The 15,019-nt window shown below is 45.8% G+C and overlaps 1 protein-coding gene and 1 long non-coding RNA gene across 2 annotated transcripts; one reads left to right on the top strand and one right to left on the bottom strand.

Moving 5' to 3' along the window:
- Positions 1 to 284: 284 nt before the first annotated feature.
- On the top strand, positions 285 to 9,850 carry LOC144733094 (aerolysin-like protein). Its single transcript, XM_078614834.1, has 5 exons — positions 285 to 471; positions 4,112 to 4,222; positions 5,764 to 5,856; positions 7,047 to 7,189; positions 8,372 to 9,850. Exons 1-5 carry the CDS (start codon positions 300 to 302, stop codon positions 9,320 to 9,322), a joined length of 1,470 nt encoding a protein of 489 aa, XP_078470960.1. The 5' UTR covers positions 285 to 299; the 3' UTR covers positions 9,323 to 9,850.
- Positions 9,851 to 11,528: 1,678 nt separating this feature from the next.
- Positions 11,529 to 14,685, bottom strand: LOC144733095 (uncharacterized). The gene is made up of 2 exons (XR_013588308.1): positions 13,380 to 14,685; positions 11,529 to 12,882 (listed from the first exon to the last, which is right to left on the bottom strand). It is a non-coding gene; the product is annotated as an uncharacterized LOC144733095 (long non-coding RNA).
- Positions 14,686 to 15,019: the final 334 nt, after the last annotated feature.

Here is a 15,019-nt window from a genome sequence, read left to right on the forward strand (position 1 = left end):
ACAGCACACCGGTGTGTTTTAGAGCCAAGCCACAACATTTACAATCTGAATACTGTGACGTTTTGCCAGTAATTGCAACCAGCTTCATCAGGCAACAACCAGATTTGTGGAGAAGTCTTCATGTTTCGTTCCTTAAATAGAGGTGTAGATGTGATGAACTGCGTGTGATACTACCTGGGAGTTGTTATCTCCTTCGCCTGGTATGCAGGAGGTCGTGGGTTCGATCCCGTGGCCCTGACGATGCCTGCTCCTGTATATTTTCTGTCTGCGTCTCTCTCTCTCACCGTGGTGGTCACCACATGGATTTTTCTTTGTTTTTTCCACCCGTGTCTCCCTGTGCAGACGAGGAAGTTGCCCAGCCTTGCACCGAGAGCTCCGACACGCTGTGCCAATGTAAAGCCGGTTTCCACAGAGTAGACACGTTCTGCACACAAGATCCAAGCAATGCAACTCCGACCGGTGCACCCAGCGGTAAAACGAACGCAGGCTGAGGCCCCCATGCTCATGGTGGCTTAGTTATATATTCTTAGGTTTTTTCGGTAAAGTCACGTAGGTAAAACAATTAAAATTAATAAAAGTAAAATAAAAAATAAAATAAACATCACGACGTTTCGGAGGCAACACAAGCCTCCGTCTTCAGGTGGACCCGTCACAGCACGATAGCTGTATCAAGTAAATGAGAAATTCCAAGAACACAGTCCTTGTATATATGTAGTGGTGGTGTTGACGTGCGCCGACTGTGACAGTGATGGATCACGGGGCGGCGCGGGGTGCGGGATTGGGCACGCGTTGTGGGCGTGGTGTGGACTCGCGCGCCGGGAGTGACAGATGACGGGGCGGCGCGGCGTGGGTGCTGAGGCACGCTGAGATGTGGGAAAACAGGATCGTAGCCAGCGCCCAGTGATTGGTCGAATAGGATGGGTGCTCGCAGCGACGTCCGCAGGTGGGGTATAAAGGGGGACGCGAGAGAGCACTCGAGGAGAGTTACCCAGTTGAAGACCAGAAGACGGAGCTGAAGACCAGGTGCCCCGAGACCCCTAGTCCCGCCGTCCTTGTGGGGACCGGGGCCCTGTGTGGCTCGGAGGCGAGACTGTGGGACCCGGGGTCCGACGCCCACGTGGGTCGGGCTGGGGACCCACAGTCAAGACGGACACCTCGGGCAGGGAGTGTCCCGAATAGCTCAGTGGGCGTTAGTCGCCAGGGTAGCTAAGAGGGCGTTAGTCGCCAGGGTAGCTAAGTGGGTGTTTGTCACCCGAATAGCTCAGTGGGCGTTAGTCGCCAGAATAGCTCAGTGGGCGTTAGTCGCCAGGGTAGCTAAGAGGGCGTTAGTCGCCAGGGTAGCTAAGAGGGTGTTTGTCACCCGAATAGCTCAGTGGGCGTTAGTCGCCAGAATAGCTCAGTGGGCGTTAGTCGCCAGGGTAGCTAAGAGGGCGTTAGTCGCCAGGGTAGCTAAGTGGGTGTTTGTCACCCGAGATACTAAGTGGGTGTTAGTCACCTGTGAACGAGTTTGGTAAAATAAAAGAGTGTGCTCCCCGTGAAGTCGTCTCCCGCCGAGTTACTACATTAGATATATACTGGTTGAGGGTGGGAGGAGCCAAGGTAGGCCCTGGATATTATTATTGTGAGGTTCAGTGCGACTGAAGCACGCTGTTAGGAATGAGCCTTTGTTGTGTAGACTGGTTGAAAAGAGTTGTTAAGGTGTGGCTGATGTAAAGGTGCGTGTCAATGGGACTGAGCCTTTTGTTATGTAGAGGTGGTGCGGCTGAAACCGCTGCCAGGAATGAGTCTTTGTTGTGTAGACTGGTTGAACTGGGAGGTTCCAAGAGTTGTTAAGGTGCGGCTGATGTAAAGGTGCGGCTGCTGTGAATGGGACTAAGCCTTTGTTATGTAGATGAAACAGCACTTTTGCTACGTTGCTGGGATTAATTCTAGATTTGCCAAATATGTTTGGTAAAACTTAAAGTACGAAAACCAGTGTGTGAAAAAGAAGAAACTTTACGGTAACTGAAGAATAGTGCCTGTCAAATAAGATGGTCCAAATATGTGTAGTTAAATCTTTTTTGCATGGTTAATAACATCTTTCCAATGATTACTAAGTTTGTACCGATCATCACGGTTGAAATTATGTCTGTGTTTGTATATTTGGATGGCTTCATGTACAAACCTTTGATGGTAGCCAGGAGGTTTGCAGAGCACCTTGGTCTCGGAAAAGACAATTTCATGAGAGCCGACAGCGTTGTAGCAATGATCGGCAACGGCAGATAAATCAGTTTTGTCGTGTTTCAGATCTGACTTGTGCTCGCGGACACGATCAGAGATATGACGTTTCGTTTCTCCAATGTAGCAATCACCACAACTGCAACTCAGTTTGTAGACTCCAGGGTATTGTAAGTCAGGAATTATATATTTCACAGATGGAATTAGATCACGGATTTTATGTACTGTATGTGAATCGGACTTGGATATTATGTTTGTTTAGAATTTTGGAGATCTTTTTGGTCACGCCTGCTATGTATGGCAACGTGATAGTTTCGATCGGAGTTTTATGTTGCTGTTTCTGTATGGTGGGAGAAGCAGATTGGCGGATGGTGCGGTCAGAGTATCCATTCATCCTGAGGGCCCGATGTACATGTCTTAATTCACTGGCCAGGTGGTGTTGGTCAGAAATGTCATGAGCTCTGTGGTATACCGTTTTGATGAGATAATTATTTTGAGATGGGTGGTGGTGGGAATCAGGTTTCAAGTAGGAATCTGTGTGGGTGGCTTTCCTGTAGACAGAATGTCCCAAGGATCCGTCAGGTCTCCTCTCGGATCCTTAAGACATTCTGTCTACAGGAAAGCCACCCACACAGATTCCTACTTTAAACCTGATTCCCACCACCACCCATCTCCACCCATCCACCACCACCCATCTCCACCCACTACACTGCCACTCTCCACACACACACAAAGACACCAATACAAACACCAATACCCGCCTTTCGCCACTAAGTGACGGTGACATCACCTCGGTGCCTGTGTCAGACCAGGTGCACTTTGAGGCCATGTCAAGTATCGATGCCTCGCTGGCAGAAGGTCTCGGGACAGACCCAGCAGGTTCCATGGGTTGGCTGACTGAGATAACCAGTAGATGCACCACCAGCTATACACCCCACTGCGCCAAGGTGCCGTATTTTATTCCGCCCGGTGCTCCACTCGTTGTTGTGAGTGTCGCTCCTCTGCCCTCCGTTTATGATGGAGGGCGACTGCCACCAACTGCCCAGTCACATCCTTCACGAGCCTTCCCCATAGAGGCCGATCTTGACACCGCTGGAACCAGTCATTGGAAAGTCTACTCAGCTCCACATCCTCTCATACCGCATCAGTCCATCTCTTCTCCAACCCATGTCGTGCACGTTTAGCCCCCTCTATGCGGCCAAACAGAAGCAGCTTGGGCATGCCGTGGCTGGGCATGCAGGCTACATGATCCAGCCATTTCAGCCTTGCCTAGCCGAGGAGCCCACTGATGGAAATGTGTCCACATCTTTCAAGGATTTGTGAGCTCCTCACACAATCCAGCCTGGTTAAACCTGGGATGTATCGTAGGCATGCCAGCCTGAATATTTCTAACCGGTGAAGATATTTCATTAGAGGGGTCCACGTTTCACAAGCGTAGTAAAGGGAGGGCATGACTGTTGCCGCGGAGACCTGGAGCTTCATGCGGAGCGATAGACCAGGTAGCTTCCACACAGCATTGCACAGCCGATGAAAAGATAATGCCGCCCGACTGATTCAGAGTGAGACCTCTGCTGTGCAAACAGCAGCTGGTCATAAGCACACTGCTTAGACATGGTAAACTCTCCACTCTTTGCACAACTGCTCCATCACACAAACTACCCATGCTTAGTTTTGGTGGGGCTAATGATAAGACCCCACCTCGTAGTGGCACATTTCATGTTCAGCAGCAGCACCTCCAACTCCTCTCCTGAGTGAGCAGCAATCACCAGATCATCAACATACATAGACACATACAGAGAAACACACAGAGACACAGAGAGACAGACACAGATACAGAGAGACAGTAACACACACAGACACACACACAACCCTGCGTGCTTCTCTTTTCAAACAGGAGGAAGCAATACAGTGGTCATTGCGGTGGCCGTGGTTCTGCTGCTTCTGATTTTTGCTGCTGGTGCTGCTGCGTTCATTTACAAGAAGAAGGGGGGAAGATTTCCATGCGGTAAAGTAGCGACCATTTTTAAATCCTTTATATTAAGTTCACTTGCTTGCTTCCTTAGGACCGTGCAAATCTTTCGGTCGTTTTTTAACCCACTTCCCGTGATCCAATCGAGCTGACATTTTCCACACAGACTCGTTGTGCGTGACAATTAATGTTCGTTAAAATTTTTTTCCAAAATTTTACACTTTTTAGGACAAAAATATTATATTTAATTACCAATTGCTTAATGCTGCCATGCAATCATCTGACTCATAGGTGGCAGCCATCTCAAGCCAGAGGACGAGAGGACTCTAGCCGCCACGCATATAAAGGATTTATAGTGAAAAACTTTGTTTTTACGGGTTATACTTGTTATTTCTCGCATTGCACCTGTAAACCATAATCTTTATTTATGCACACACTGGAGGAGGAGCAAATCCCAAAATTCTTGAAGCTCTTCATTCACTCATGGTCCAGTAAGGGGGCGTGAGGTCATTAAGTTCAGAACCAAGTTATTTTTCGATTTAAAGCTTTCGTGACTGCAGGGATTCATCTTCTTGGTTCTTTCGGTAACGTCACGTAGAAGGGAAGTAATAAAATAATAAAAATACAAATAAAATAATAAAAATAAAGCATATTAAAATAATAAAATAAACTACTATAATATTATGTTCTATTTTTATTATTTTATTTCTTCCCTTCTACGTGACTTTACCGAAAGAACCAAGAAGAAAAAACCAAGTTATTTATTTATATTTATATACTGGAGGAAATCTGATGATCTATGAAGCTCTTCTGTTCCTACAGATGGCGCCAGTAAGTTTTTTTTCACCGGACCAGGTAAAAGCGGGACAGAATGTGACCGCCACTGTACTTGGCTGTTGCTATGAATGTCTCCACGATGGTGGATCATCCCACGTGGTTGAGCTGCTATTACTTATGATGGCCAAGTCGCTTCTGAAAAAAATACTCAGAAGCGTCTCTGTCTCACGTGGTAGTCGCGTGGATTTTTCTCTCCACGTTTAGAATCAACGTCACACATTTAAGAGTATTGGGCTGCTGATATACATATCTAGGCGATGGTGATGATGGTAATGAGCTACTTTGTGAAGCCGATATAATTTGTGATAGCCAGGTCACGTAGCTCAGTGTGGCTTTGCCCGGTAAAATAATAAAAAGTTTCCTTTTCGTAAAAATGAAGTATGCCAAACATCCTCGGTGGTGTGAACGGGCAAAATCAGGGCTGCACACCCCTTTCTAAAAAATGTTACAAGCATTCATTTTCTTAGGTTTTTTCGGTAAAGTCACCAGGTAGGTAAAAACATTAAAAAGTAATTTACTTGATACAGCTGTCGTGGCTGTGACGGTACCACCTGAAGACGGAAGCTTGTGTTGCCTCCGAAACGTCGTGATTTTTATTTTATTTTACTTTTTAATGTTTTTACCTACCTGGTGACTTTACCGAAAAAAACCTAAGAATATGAATCCTTGCAGTCACGAAAGCTTCAAATGTAGAATAAATGCATTCATTTTATTGTTTTCTTCTCTCGTTCAACCTCCAGACGGGGAGCCTGGTAACCCTGATCAGCCCGGATCCACTGCATCGCCTCTTCTTACGAAGAATAAACAAAACCCTGAGGCTGTACCTTCCACAGGTCAAAATAAACATAAATTCCATATTCTAAACATTTAATCGTTTTGAATTGCTGGAAAAAATAACCTCCAATAGATAAAAATTTAGATTTTGAAAGTAATTATGATGACGTTATAAAAATATAACACTCACACTGCTTCATGGCCTCAGGCCCCCACCCCTCTCACCAAACAACAACAACAGCAACAGCCGCCATTCGCCACTACGGGGCGCCACGGTGGCTAGGAGATGTTAACTCCCTCGCATGGTGGACAGGAGGTCGTGGGTTCAATCCCGACCCTGTGAGATATGAACTCCTTCACCTGTTATACAGGAGGTCGTGGGTTTGATCCCGACCCTGTAAGATGTTAACTACCTCGCCTGGTGTACAGAAGGTCGTGGGTTCGATCCAAACCCTGTGAGATGTTAACTTCCTCACCTGGTGTACAGGAGGTTGTGGGTTCGATCCAAACCCTGTGAGATGTTAACTACCTCGCCTGGTGTACAGGAGGTTGTGGGTTCGATCCCGACCCTGTGAGATGTTAACTTCCTCGCCTGGTGTACAGGAGGTTGTGGGTTCGATCCAAACCCTGTGATATGTTAACTACCTCGCCTGGTGTACAGGAGGTTGTGGGTTCGATCCAAACCCTGTGATATGTTAACTACCTCGCCTGGTGTACAGGAGGTTGTGGGTTCGATCCCGACCCTGACTGACGCCTGCTGCATATTTGGAAGTCTGCGTCGTCTCTTTCTCTCTCCCCATGGTGGTAACTTCATGGATTTTGTCCAGGTCCTTGGGTTTTCCCCCTCCACATTTAGAATCAACATCGTCGCGCATTGAGATTATTTGGATTACTTTGCTGATATTAACGTCTGAATGATATCAGGCGTTGTATTGAGCTGATATCATCTGTGATAGGCCTGGTCGCTTGTAAAAAAAGCATTGTTAATACCTCAGTGGGGCTTTGCCTGGTAGGATGGGTGCATGGTTTGGTGTTGTGTATTTGTCTTTGTTTGGGTGATTTGTTTACCTTTCTTGTACTTTGTACTCCTATCGTGTTTTTTGGACAGTTTGTTGTAATGTTCTGACCACGTGACCCCCTACCTTGACCATCTGTGATCAAAGAGCATTATAGCTCATCGGATTCCTCCTGCGGTATGCAATATTCAATATTCTGATTCTCGTGATTAGTTTGTACTTAAACTTTGCAGATTCAATCGAAGTAAAATTCATCAAAGACAACCGCGCCGAGGTCGTGCGCATCGTCTGCGACGATCCGGGCAACTTGCTGGGCGAGGTGGAATCGCTGGGATACGCAGATGTGCAGAGCAGAGCCATTGCTCAGAAAAACAAGGTAACTTGCAATTCAACACGATGCCCGTTGTGCAGTGTGTAGTGTAGTCTGTACTGTACAGTAGTGTATAGTGGTGTAGTGTATAGTAGTGTAGTGTATAGTAGTGTAGTCTGTACTGTACAATAGAGTATAGTGGTGTAGTGTATAGTAGTGTAGTGTATAGTGGTGTAGTCTGTACTGTACAGTAGTGTATAGTGGTGTATAGTAGTGTAGAGTATAGTGGTGTAGTGTATAGTAGGGTAGTGTATAGTAGTGTAGTGTATAGTAGTGTAGTGTATAGTAGTGTAGTCTGTACTGTACAGTAGTGTATAGTGGTGTATAGTAGTGTAGAGTATAGTGGTGTAGTGTATAGTAGGGTAGTGTATAGTAGTGTAGTGTATAGTAGTGTAGTGTATAGTAGTGTAGTCTGTACTGTACAGTAGTGTATAGTGGTGTATAGTAGTGTAGAGTATAGTGGTGTAGTGTATAGTAGGGTAGTGTATAGTAGTGTAGTGTATAGTAGTGTAGTGTATAGTAGTGTAGTCTGTACTGTACAGTAGTGTATAGTGGTGTATAGTGGTGTAGTGTATAGTAGTGCAGTGTATAGTAGTGTATAGTGGTGTATAGTAGTGTAGTGTATAGTAGTGTAGTGTAAAGAAATGTATAGTGTAGTGTACAGTAGTATGGTATATATTGGTTAGTAGCATAGTATATAGTATTAAAGTTAATAGTAGTGTAGTGTATAGTAGTGTATAGTGTAGTGTATAGTAGTGTAGTGTATAGTTGTGTAGTGTATATTGTTGTAGTGTATAGTAGTGTAGTTGATAGTAGTGTACATTAGCATAGTGTAGTGTATAGTAGTGTCATGTATAGGAGTGTAGTGTCGAGTGTATAGTGGTGTAGTGTATGGTCTAGTGTATAGTAGTGTAGTGTATAGTGGTATGGTGTATGGTCGTGTAGTGTATCGTGATGTAGTGTTTAAAAGTGTAGTGTATAGTAGTATATAATGTGGAGGGGGGAAAATCGGAGGACCCAGAGAAAATCCACGTAATCAACACCATGGGGAGTGAGAGGCAGATAGAGATAGACTCTAAACATACAGCAGCATGCATCGTAAAGGTCAATGATAAGATGTCAGCCGCAAGAGATGAGGCTTTAAAAAACACTTGGCACGCTCTCCCTTTGCTTCTGTCTCCCACTCAGCTTGACATCATGGTGTCCCCGTATACGCTGAAGATCATTGGCGGCCAAGGTGGAAACGAGTTCTCGTTTGACGGGCAGGAGAATGTGGCCACGCTGCAGAAGCTCTCCGTGAGCGTTGGAGGCTGCCGGGTGAGGGGCGTCGAAGTGTGGCTGACGGACGGGCGCAGGAAGACATTCGGCACCATGTACTCCTCCGCTCAGGAGTTCGAATTCAAGTCGGGCGAGTTCATCACAAGCCTCTCGCTCTGGAACAACGGGGATGGCACGCACCTGGGCGCCATCAAGTTCAGAACGAGCCACAGCCGCGAGTTCTTTGCCAACATGACGGACTTGGAGCTCAAGAACGAGTACAAGATCGACGTGGGCTCTGGCATCTGCTTGGGCGTTCAGGGCCGAGCGGGGTCCTACATTGACTCCATGGGCTTCCTCTTCATCAATGCCATAAAGTCATCGGTGATCCAGGACATGAAGTACCCGACTATGCGCCAGGTTCTGCCCAACGTGCAGATGGAGGAGATTAAAGAAATGCAGTACAAGAACGACACCAGCGTCGATCAGTCCTACACCTTCGAGAGCTCCAAGAAGATCAACAAAACGTCATCCTGGTCCACCACCAACAACATCGCGTTCACCTTCAGCCTGACGGTGAACGCCGGTACTCCCAAGATCGTGGAAGCGGGGGGCGGTTTCAGCTTCGCCGAGGGCATTGAGAGCAAGCACAAGGTGGAGGAGTCCGAGGAGGAGACTGATACGCTCACGTTCTCAGTCTCTGTTCCGCCCCACAAAACCATCAACGTGGTCGCCACGATCGGCCACGTCAAAATCGTTCTTCCGTACACAGCCCTGCTGCGCATCACCTGCGTGAATGGCGCAATCCTTGATACTCCCCTGAACGGCGTCTACAGGGGGCTCACTTACACCAAGATGGCGGCCGTCGCTACTGAGAGCTAGAGCGGCGTTTTCCAGCATCTTTGTTTTGGTGATGTTTTCGAAGTGTTTTAAAGGAATGTTTTTTGGCTGTGTAAAATCTTCTTACGTATATAAGTATTGTAGTAATAGGTTTTTACCCTTTCATCTGGTACAAAAACTGATACCTTTAGACAAGAGTATATAAGTATTTTTTGTCTGTCTGTGTGTCTGTCTGTCTGTCCGTCTGTGTGTCTGTCTGTCCGTCTGTCTGTCTATCTGCGCGGGTACCTTGTCACCGTTTTAACTGACAAACTGTGGGGTTTACGTATCGAAAATGTACACGGATACCACGCTGCAAGGCCGTAGCCATGGAGTCAACATTGGGGGGTACCAAATCTTCCAGGGGTTCTGGGGGTCCCCCAAAAATATTTAAAAAATCACTAACACATGGGATGGACTTTTTATTTATTATTTACAATAATGTCTAATAGTGTATTGTATTACGGTGCTCTGTTTTTTTTTATCTTTTCCTCATTCATTGTATGTGTTATAAAGGTCGTGGAAGCGACTTCTGGAATACGGTCTTTATTTGTCTTTCTTTACAACACTCCTTCACACTGCTGACAGACAGCGTGAGAGGGATTGAGAGAGAGAGAGAGACACCCGTGGCCACGTGGCAGCCTGGACCCCGCTCTCGCGTGGCCTCTCCCTCCGTTCGTTCCAGTTCTGACCACGTGTTGTTCGTCTCCACCCCTATTTAATACCCGGGTCACGTGGTACCTTTCCACCAATCCTGGTTAGCCTCTATGGAATCTTCTAGACTCCATCGTAGGCTCCCGGGACCACGCCCCTGACTCGTCCCCCCATTGGCTGTGGCTAAAGGCAGCAGGGCCAATCATCTACTTACAGATGTCACCTTTCCATTACGTCAGGGCCACGCCCCTGACTCGTCTCCCCATTGGCTATGGACCAGGACTGGCAGAGCCAATCATCGTGACGAGTTGTGATCCGTCAGCAACCCGGATATATCCTCACATTACATATGTAATGGCAGAGATTAAGGATGAATAAAGTATAACCATAACTTGATTTGAAGCTTTTGTGACTGCAGGAATCCATACTCTTTGGTTCTTTCGGTAAAGTCACGCAGGTATAAAATAAAATAAATCACGACGTTTCGGGCGCAACACAACTCCGATTACTGATATGCACTGTCCTTGAAATTGATTGGTCCACACCCGAGACAGCTTTCCTTAGAGCCTAGTCTCGTGCGCCTTTTAGCGTCATCTGGTCCAACACCAAGACCTCGTTGCCAATGGGGGGGATGGGGTTACGTTCCTGGCACGAGTGAACTCCACATGCGCCCCGCGTCTCTCCCTCCCTCTGTGCAGCTCCAGGTTCGACTCAGCAGGGGGCACCGTCTCGGGATTTGTGATTGGAGGCTACGTGAGGCGGGTGGGTGAATGAATGAAAGCAGGGCCGTATTACTCATTCACCCACTCACCCACCCACTCACTCATTCACCCACCCACTCACCCATACACTCAATCATTAAGCGAGTGGTGCACCACTTATTTATATAAAGTGTGAAGGAGCACCGTATTTTCTTGGTTATATCATTTAGAGATTTTTTTTTAAGTCCAATGAGTTAAGGTCGTATGATCAACGCGCTACAGTGGCTAGGAGATGTTAACTCGTTCGCCTGGCAAACAGGAGGTCGTGGGTTATGTTGAATATATAGCAAAAATGAAAATGTGATGAAATAATAAAATAATAAAAATGTACAATTATTTAAAATATGTTAACGTGTCTAATTTGGTGTAATTAACTAAAAATGTCTGTTAAGTGTAATGAATTATTAATGTGTGTATGTGATTGTGTGCATGTCATTATGTGTGTATTCATTATTGCCTCTCGTTGTCTAGGGGTATGTGTCACCAATCGTGATACATCAATGATTCTCACTTGAACATTCATGATTCTCGCTTTAACAATTCTAATTCTCAATGATTCTCACTTGAACATTCATGATTCTCGCTTTAACAATTCTAATTCTCAATGATTCTCACTTGAACATTCATGATTCTCGCTTTAACAATTCTAATTCTCGCTTTAACGTTTATGATTCTCGCCTTAACAATGACGTGTGTAATTACGTCAGGTCTTGGGATTCGGATCTCGCCGCAGGAGACAGTTCTTCATTACGACAATGATGCATGAGTTTAGCAAAGAATCACTCGGAAACCTGTTTTTAATTTTAAGCAACTTTAATATCAACTTACTCTAATATGCAGAACTCTTATCAACAGTAATTAATAGCAACGATAGTATCCATGCAAATATACCTACTCATCAATCCGTATTAAATGACAAAAAAACAAGTATTGGCTAATATTCACGATCACGTGATAAAAACAATAGGCAGACCCTAAAATAGCAATATGCGTACGGAATGCGTGTCCGAAAATATGCGTATCAAATGGTTATAAGCATCAACAATCGGATCTCCCGATCACGTGATCAAACAACTCTGATGATGATAATGCACGCCTATTGGCGTCATCTGGTCCAACACCAATGGAGACTAGGCTCTAAGAAAAGCTGTCTCGGGTGTGGACCAATCAACTTCAAGGACAGTGCATATCATTATCATTATCAGAGTTGTTTCTTTTTGTTTGCATTTTGACTGCTTGTGTTGTGGTTATTGCAAACATGACGCCTTGTATAAAGGTGTCAGTTTTTGTACCAGTTTAAAGGGTAAAAACCTATTACTATAACCTTCTAATCGCTATCGCCTTGGTGTTGGTTTGTTTCTAGGAGCTTCTAGCTGCATAGGCCTCCCCCACTCGCCACTTGCCAATCGCCCAAGGACTTTGGGTGTGTAGTGTGGTGGTGCGATGGCACAGTTTCCCTGGAGGGTGCCAGTGCGTAAATTAATTTATATGCAGTGTCTGTTGCACACCAGCCTACTGCATGGGCTTAACCAGGAACCAAGCCACGGTCCAATGGCAAGGCAGAAAAGCAAGACAATTGGACGGCTTTTCCTGAAGCACCAGATATTCAGTGGCTCCTCCGCCATATGCCGTTGGCCATCTGGACCGTGGCTCATCCGCTCCACCGAGGTGGAGTGGATACACTTGGTATCCGCCCGGGATTTTATCAGGATTTACTCCCTTAGCCTAAGTGGCTAACCAGTGCCCCGTTAGCCAGCGTGTTTCCAGGTTGCATCCAGACAGGCCTTCATGGTGACCGAAGCGGCCCAGGTGGTCGAACCACCCACCATACTTCGCACTGTCCGGCAATCCTGTACTTCACCTGTTACCACCTCCCACGACGTGGACGAGGGGTTGGTTTTTTAGGAGGTTCAGAATGGGGTAGTTTCTCTCGTTCACGACTGTGGTTCTCTTTGGCCTCTACGTTCTTGCTCGCCTCGCTGATGGAGGAATCCATGTGCAGGTAGTCCGAGACGACGCCGTTGGACCGCGGCGTCTCGTGGACCGGCAGCAGCTCCTCATCTGGCGGCGGCAGTGGTGGGTGGGTTGGTTGATGGTTGGTGGTGGTGGTGGGTGGTGGGTTGATGGTTGGTGGTGGTGGTGGGTGGGCTGATGGTGGTAACAAACAAAAAAATATCCGATGAGCTATACAGCTTTGTCAAATAAAAATATGGGTTTTTTTTGTAACCATCTTTGTGGGACCATCACATCCAGATTATCTGCTGGCTGTGACGGTCCCACCTGATGACGGAGACTTGTGTTGCCTCCGAAACGTCGTGATTTTATTGTTTTATTTTTATTAATTTTAATTTAATGTTTTTACCTACGTGACTTTACCGAAAGAACTAAGAGTACAGCAGCCAAATAAAAATCCATAGAGATACATCGAGACACAGACCCATATATATGCACAGAGACCCATATTCATACACAGAGACCCATATAGATACACAGAGACCCATATAATAGATACATATAGACTCATATAGATACACAGAGACCCATATATATACATATAGACCCATATATTAGATACATATAGACCCATATAGATACACAGAAATCCATATAGATACAAAGAGACCCATAGAACAAAATAAACTCACCAGTAATGGCAGGGACCCGAGTATGTCGTTTAGGATCAATCTGCATGATTTGCTGTTCATCTTGATCCAATGCAGTCGAGTCGGGCTGATTAGAGTGACCAGGCTTCCCGTCTGGAGGTTGAACGAGAGAAAAGAACAAAAATCAAATGAATACAGGCAAAATATATGCAGCCCTGATTTTGCCCCTTCACTCCACTGAGAATGTTTGTCATACGTAATTTTTATTCAAAATTTAACTAATCTACTTTTTTTTTTTACCAGGTAAGACCCCACTCTTTTTGAGCAATGACCTGGCCATCACGAATGATAGTGGCTCAACGAAGTGGGCTTATCAAGTGGAAATGTATAGCAGCCAAATACTCTTTAACGCGATATGAAATGTGGAGGAATGAAAACCGGAGGACTTGGAGAGAAATCCACGCAGTGACCACCACGTGGAGAGAGACAGAGAGACGCAAACTCCCAATATACAGCAGGCGACAGGGTTGGCATTGTACCCACGACGTCCTGCATACCAGGCGAGGTAGTTAACATTGCGCCACTGGGATTGTCTTTGTACTGTTCGCCTATTGACATTATCTGGTCTACTAACACACTGCTAGGTGTGCAGAGACAAGGCCAAACAGAAGACTGTCTTTCGTGTTGTAGGCGAATCACTTTGAAAGACAATGCCATACATTATTATTGGAAAGTGTTTGCAAGTATGATATGTTTGTGAGTTAATGTAGTACGTTATGATATCTTTAAAAAGGAATCAAAAGTCTGCATTATATCTTAACACCACCTCTTGTTTTTATTATTGCCAGACATGGTTGTGTATATAAATCACACCTTTTCTTAAACTTTCATCCGTTATTTTTGTATTTCTCAAGCTACAAAACAAACAAACCACGCGAAACAACTCGGCTGTTCGATGTGACAGGATTTGTTTTGTTCACTCACCAGGGCGATGTTTCGCGCCCGTGTGCCTCTTAGCAATGAGGGTACCCAAATTTTGGTTCCACGACTGTGGCAGCGCTGTCTGCCATCTCTGGTGTAGAGGCCAATGAGTTCCAAACACGACAATGCGTGTTACTATTATGATTATGATTGTCATTGTACTTGTTCTCTAGTCTAACATGGGTGCAGAGACAAGGCCATGAACAAGGCTGTCTCTGGCGTAGGCCAATGAGTTCCAAACACAACAAAGCCATAACATCATTAGTATTTGTTTATATCAAAGCAGCAGCCGTGTATCGTTTTGCATTGCTTTACCACAAGCGTGATGTGTAGTTGACACACAGTCTGAGATCCACTCCGTCAGCTGGGGGTACTTGTCCTGTAGGCTTTCGAGAGTCCTCCAGAGTATGAGGCACTCTTTCCTGTCGATGAACTCGTTGATCAAAAAGTCGGCGCGCTCCACTTTCACGTTGATGTCTTTGGCCTCGTGGTATTTGTCGCGATGGATCAAACCCCTGCTCTCCAAGTAGTCGAGCAGGTACGTGGGGTCCCTGCCAATCCACTTCTTCAGTTCCGGCCTCTGCACTTTGATGAGCTTGGCAGCCTCCGACTCATCCATGTCTCGAACCTCTGGTGAGTCGTGGAGGAGACGCCACAGTAATTACTGGTGTGCTGCTCTGTCTCTCTTCTATGTGTGTGCA

Source organism: Lampetra planeri, chromosome 45 (assembly GCF_965212315.1).
Source record: "Lampetra planeri chromosome 45, kcLamPlan1.2.h2, whole genome shotgun sequence".
Taxonomy (NCBI): domain Eukaryota; kingdom Metazoa; phylum Chordata; class Hyperoartia; order Petromyzontiformes; family Petromyzontidae; genus Lampetra; species Lampetra planeri.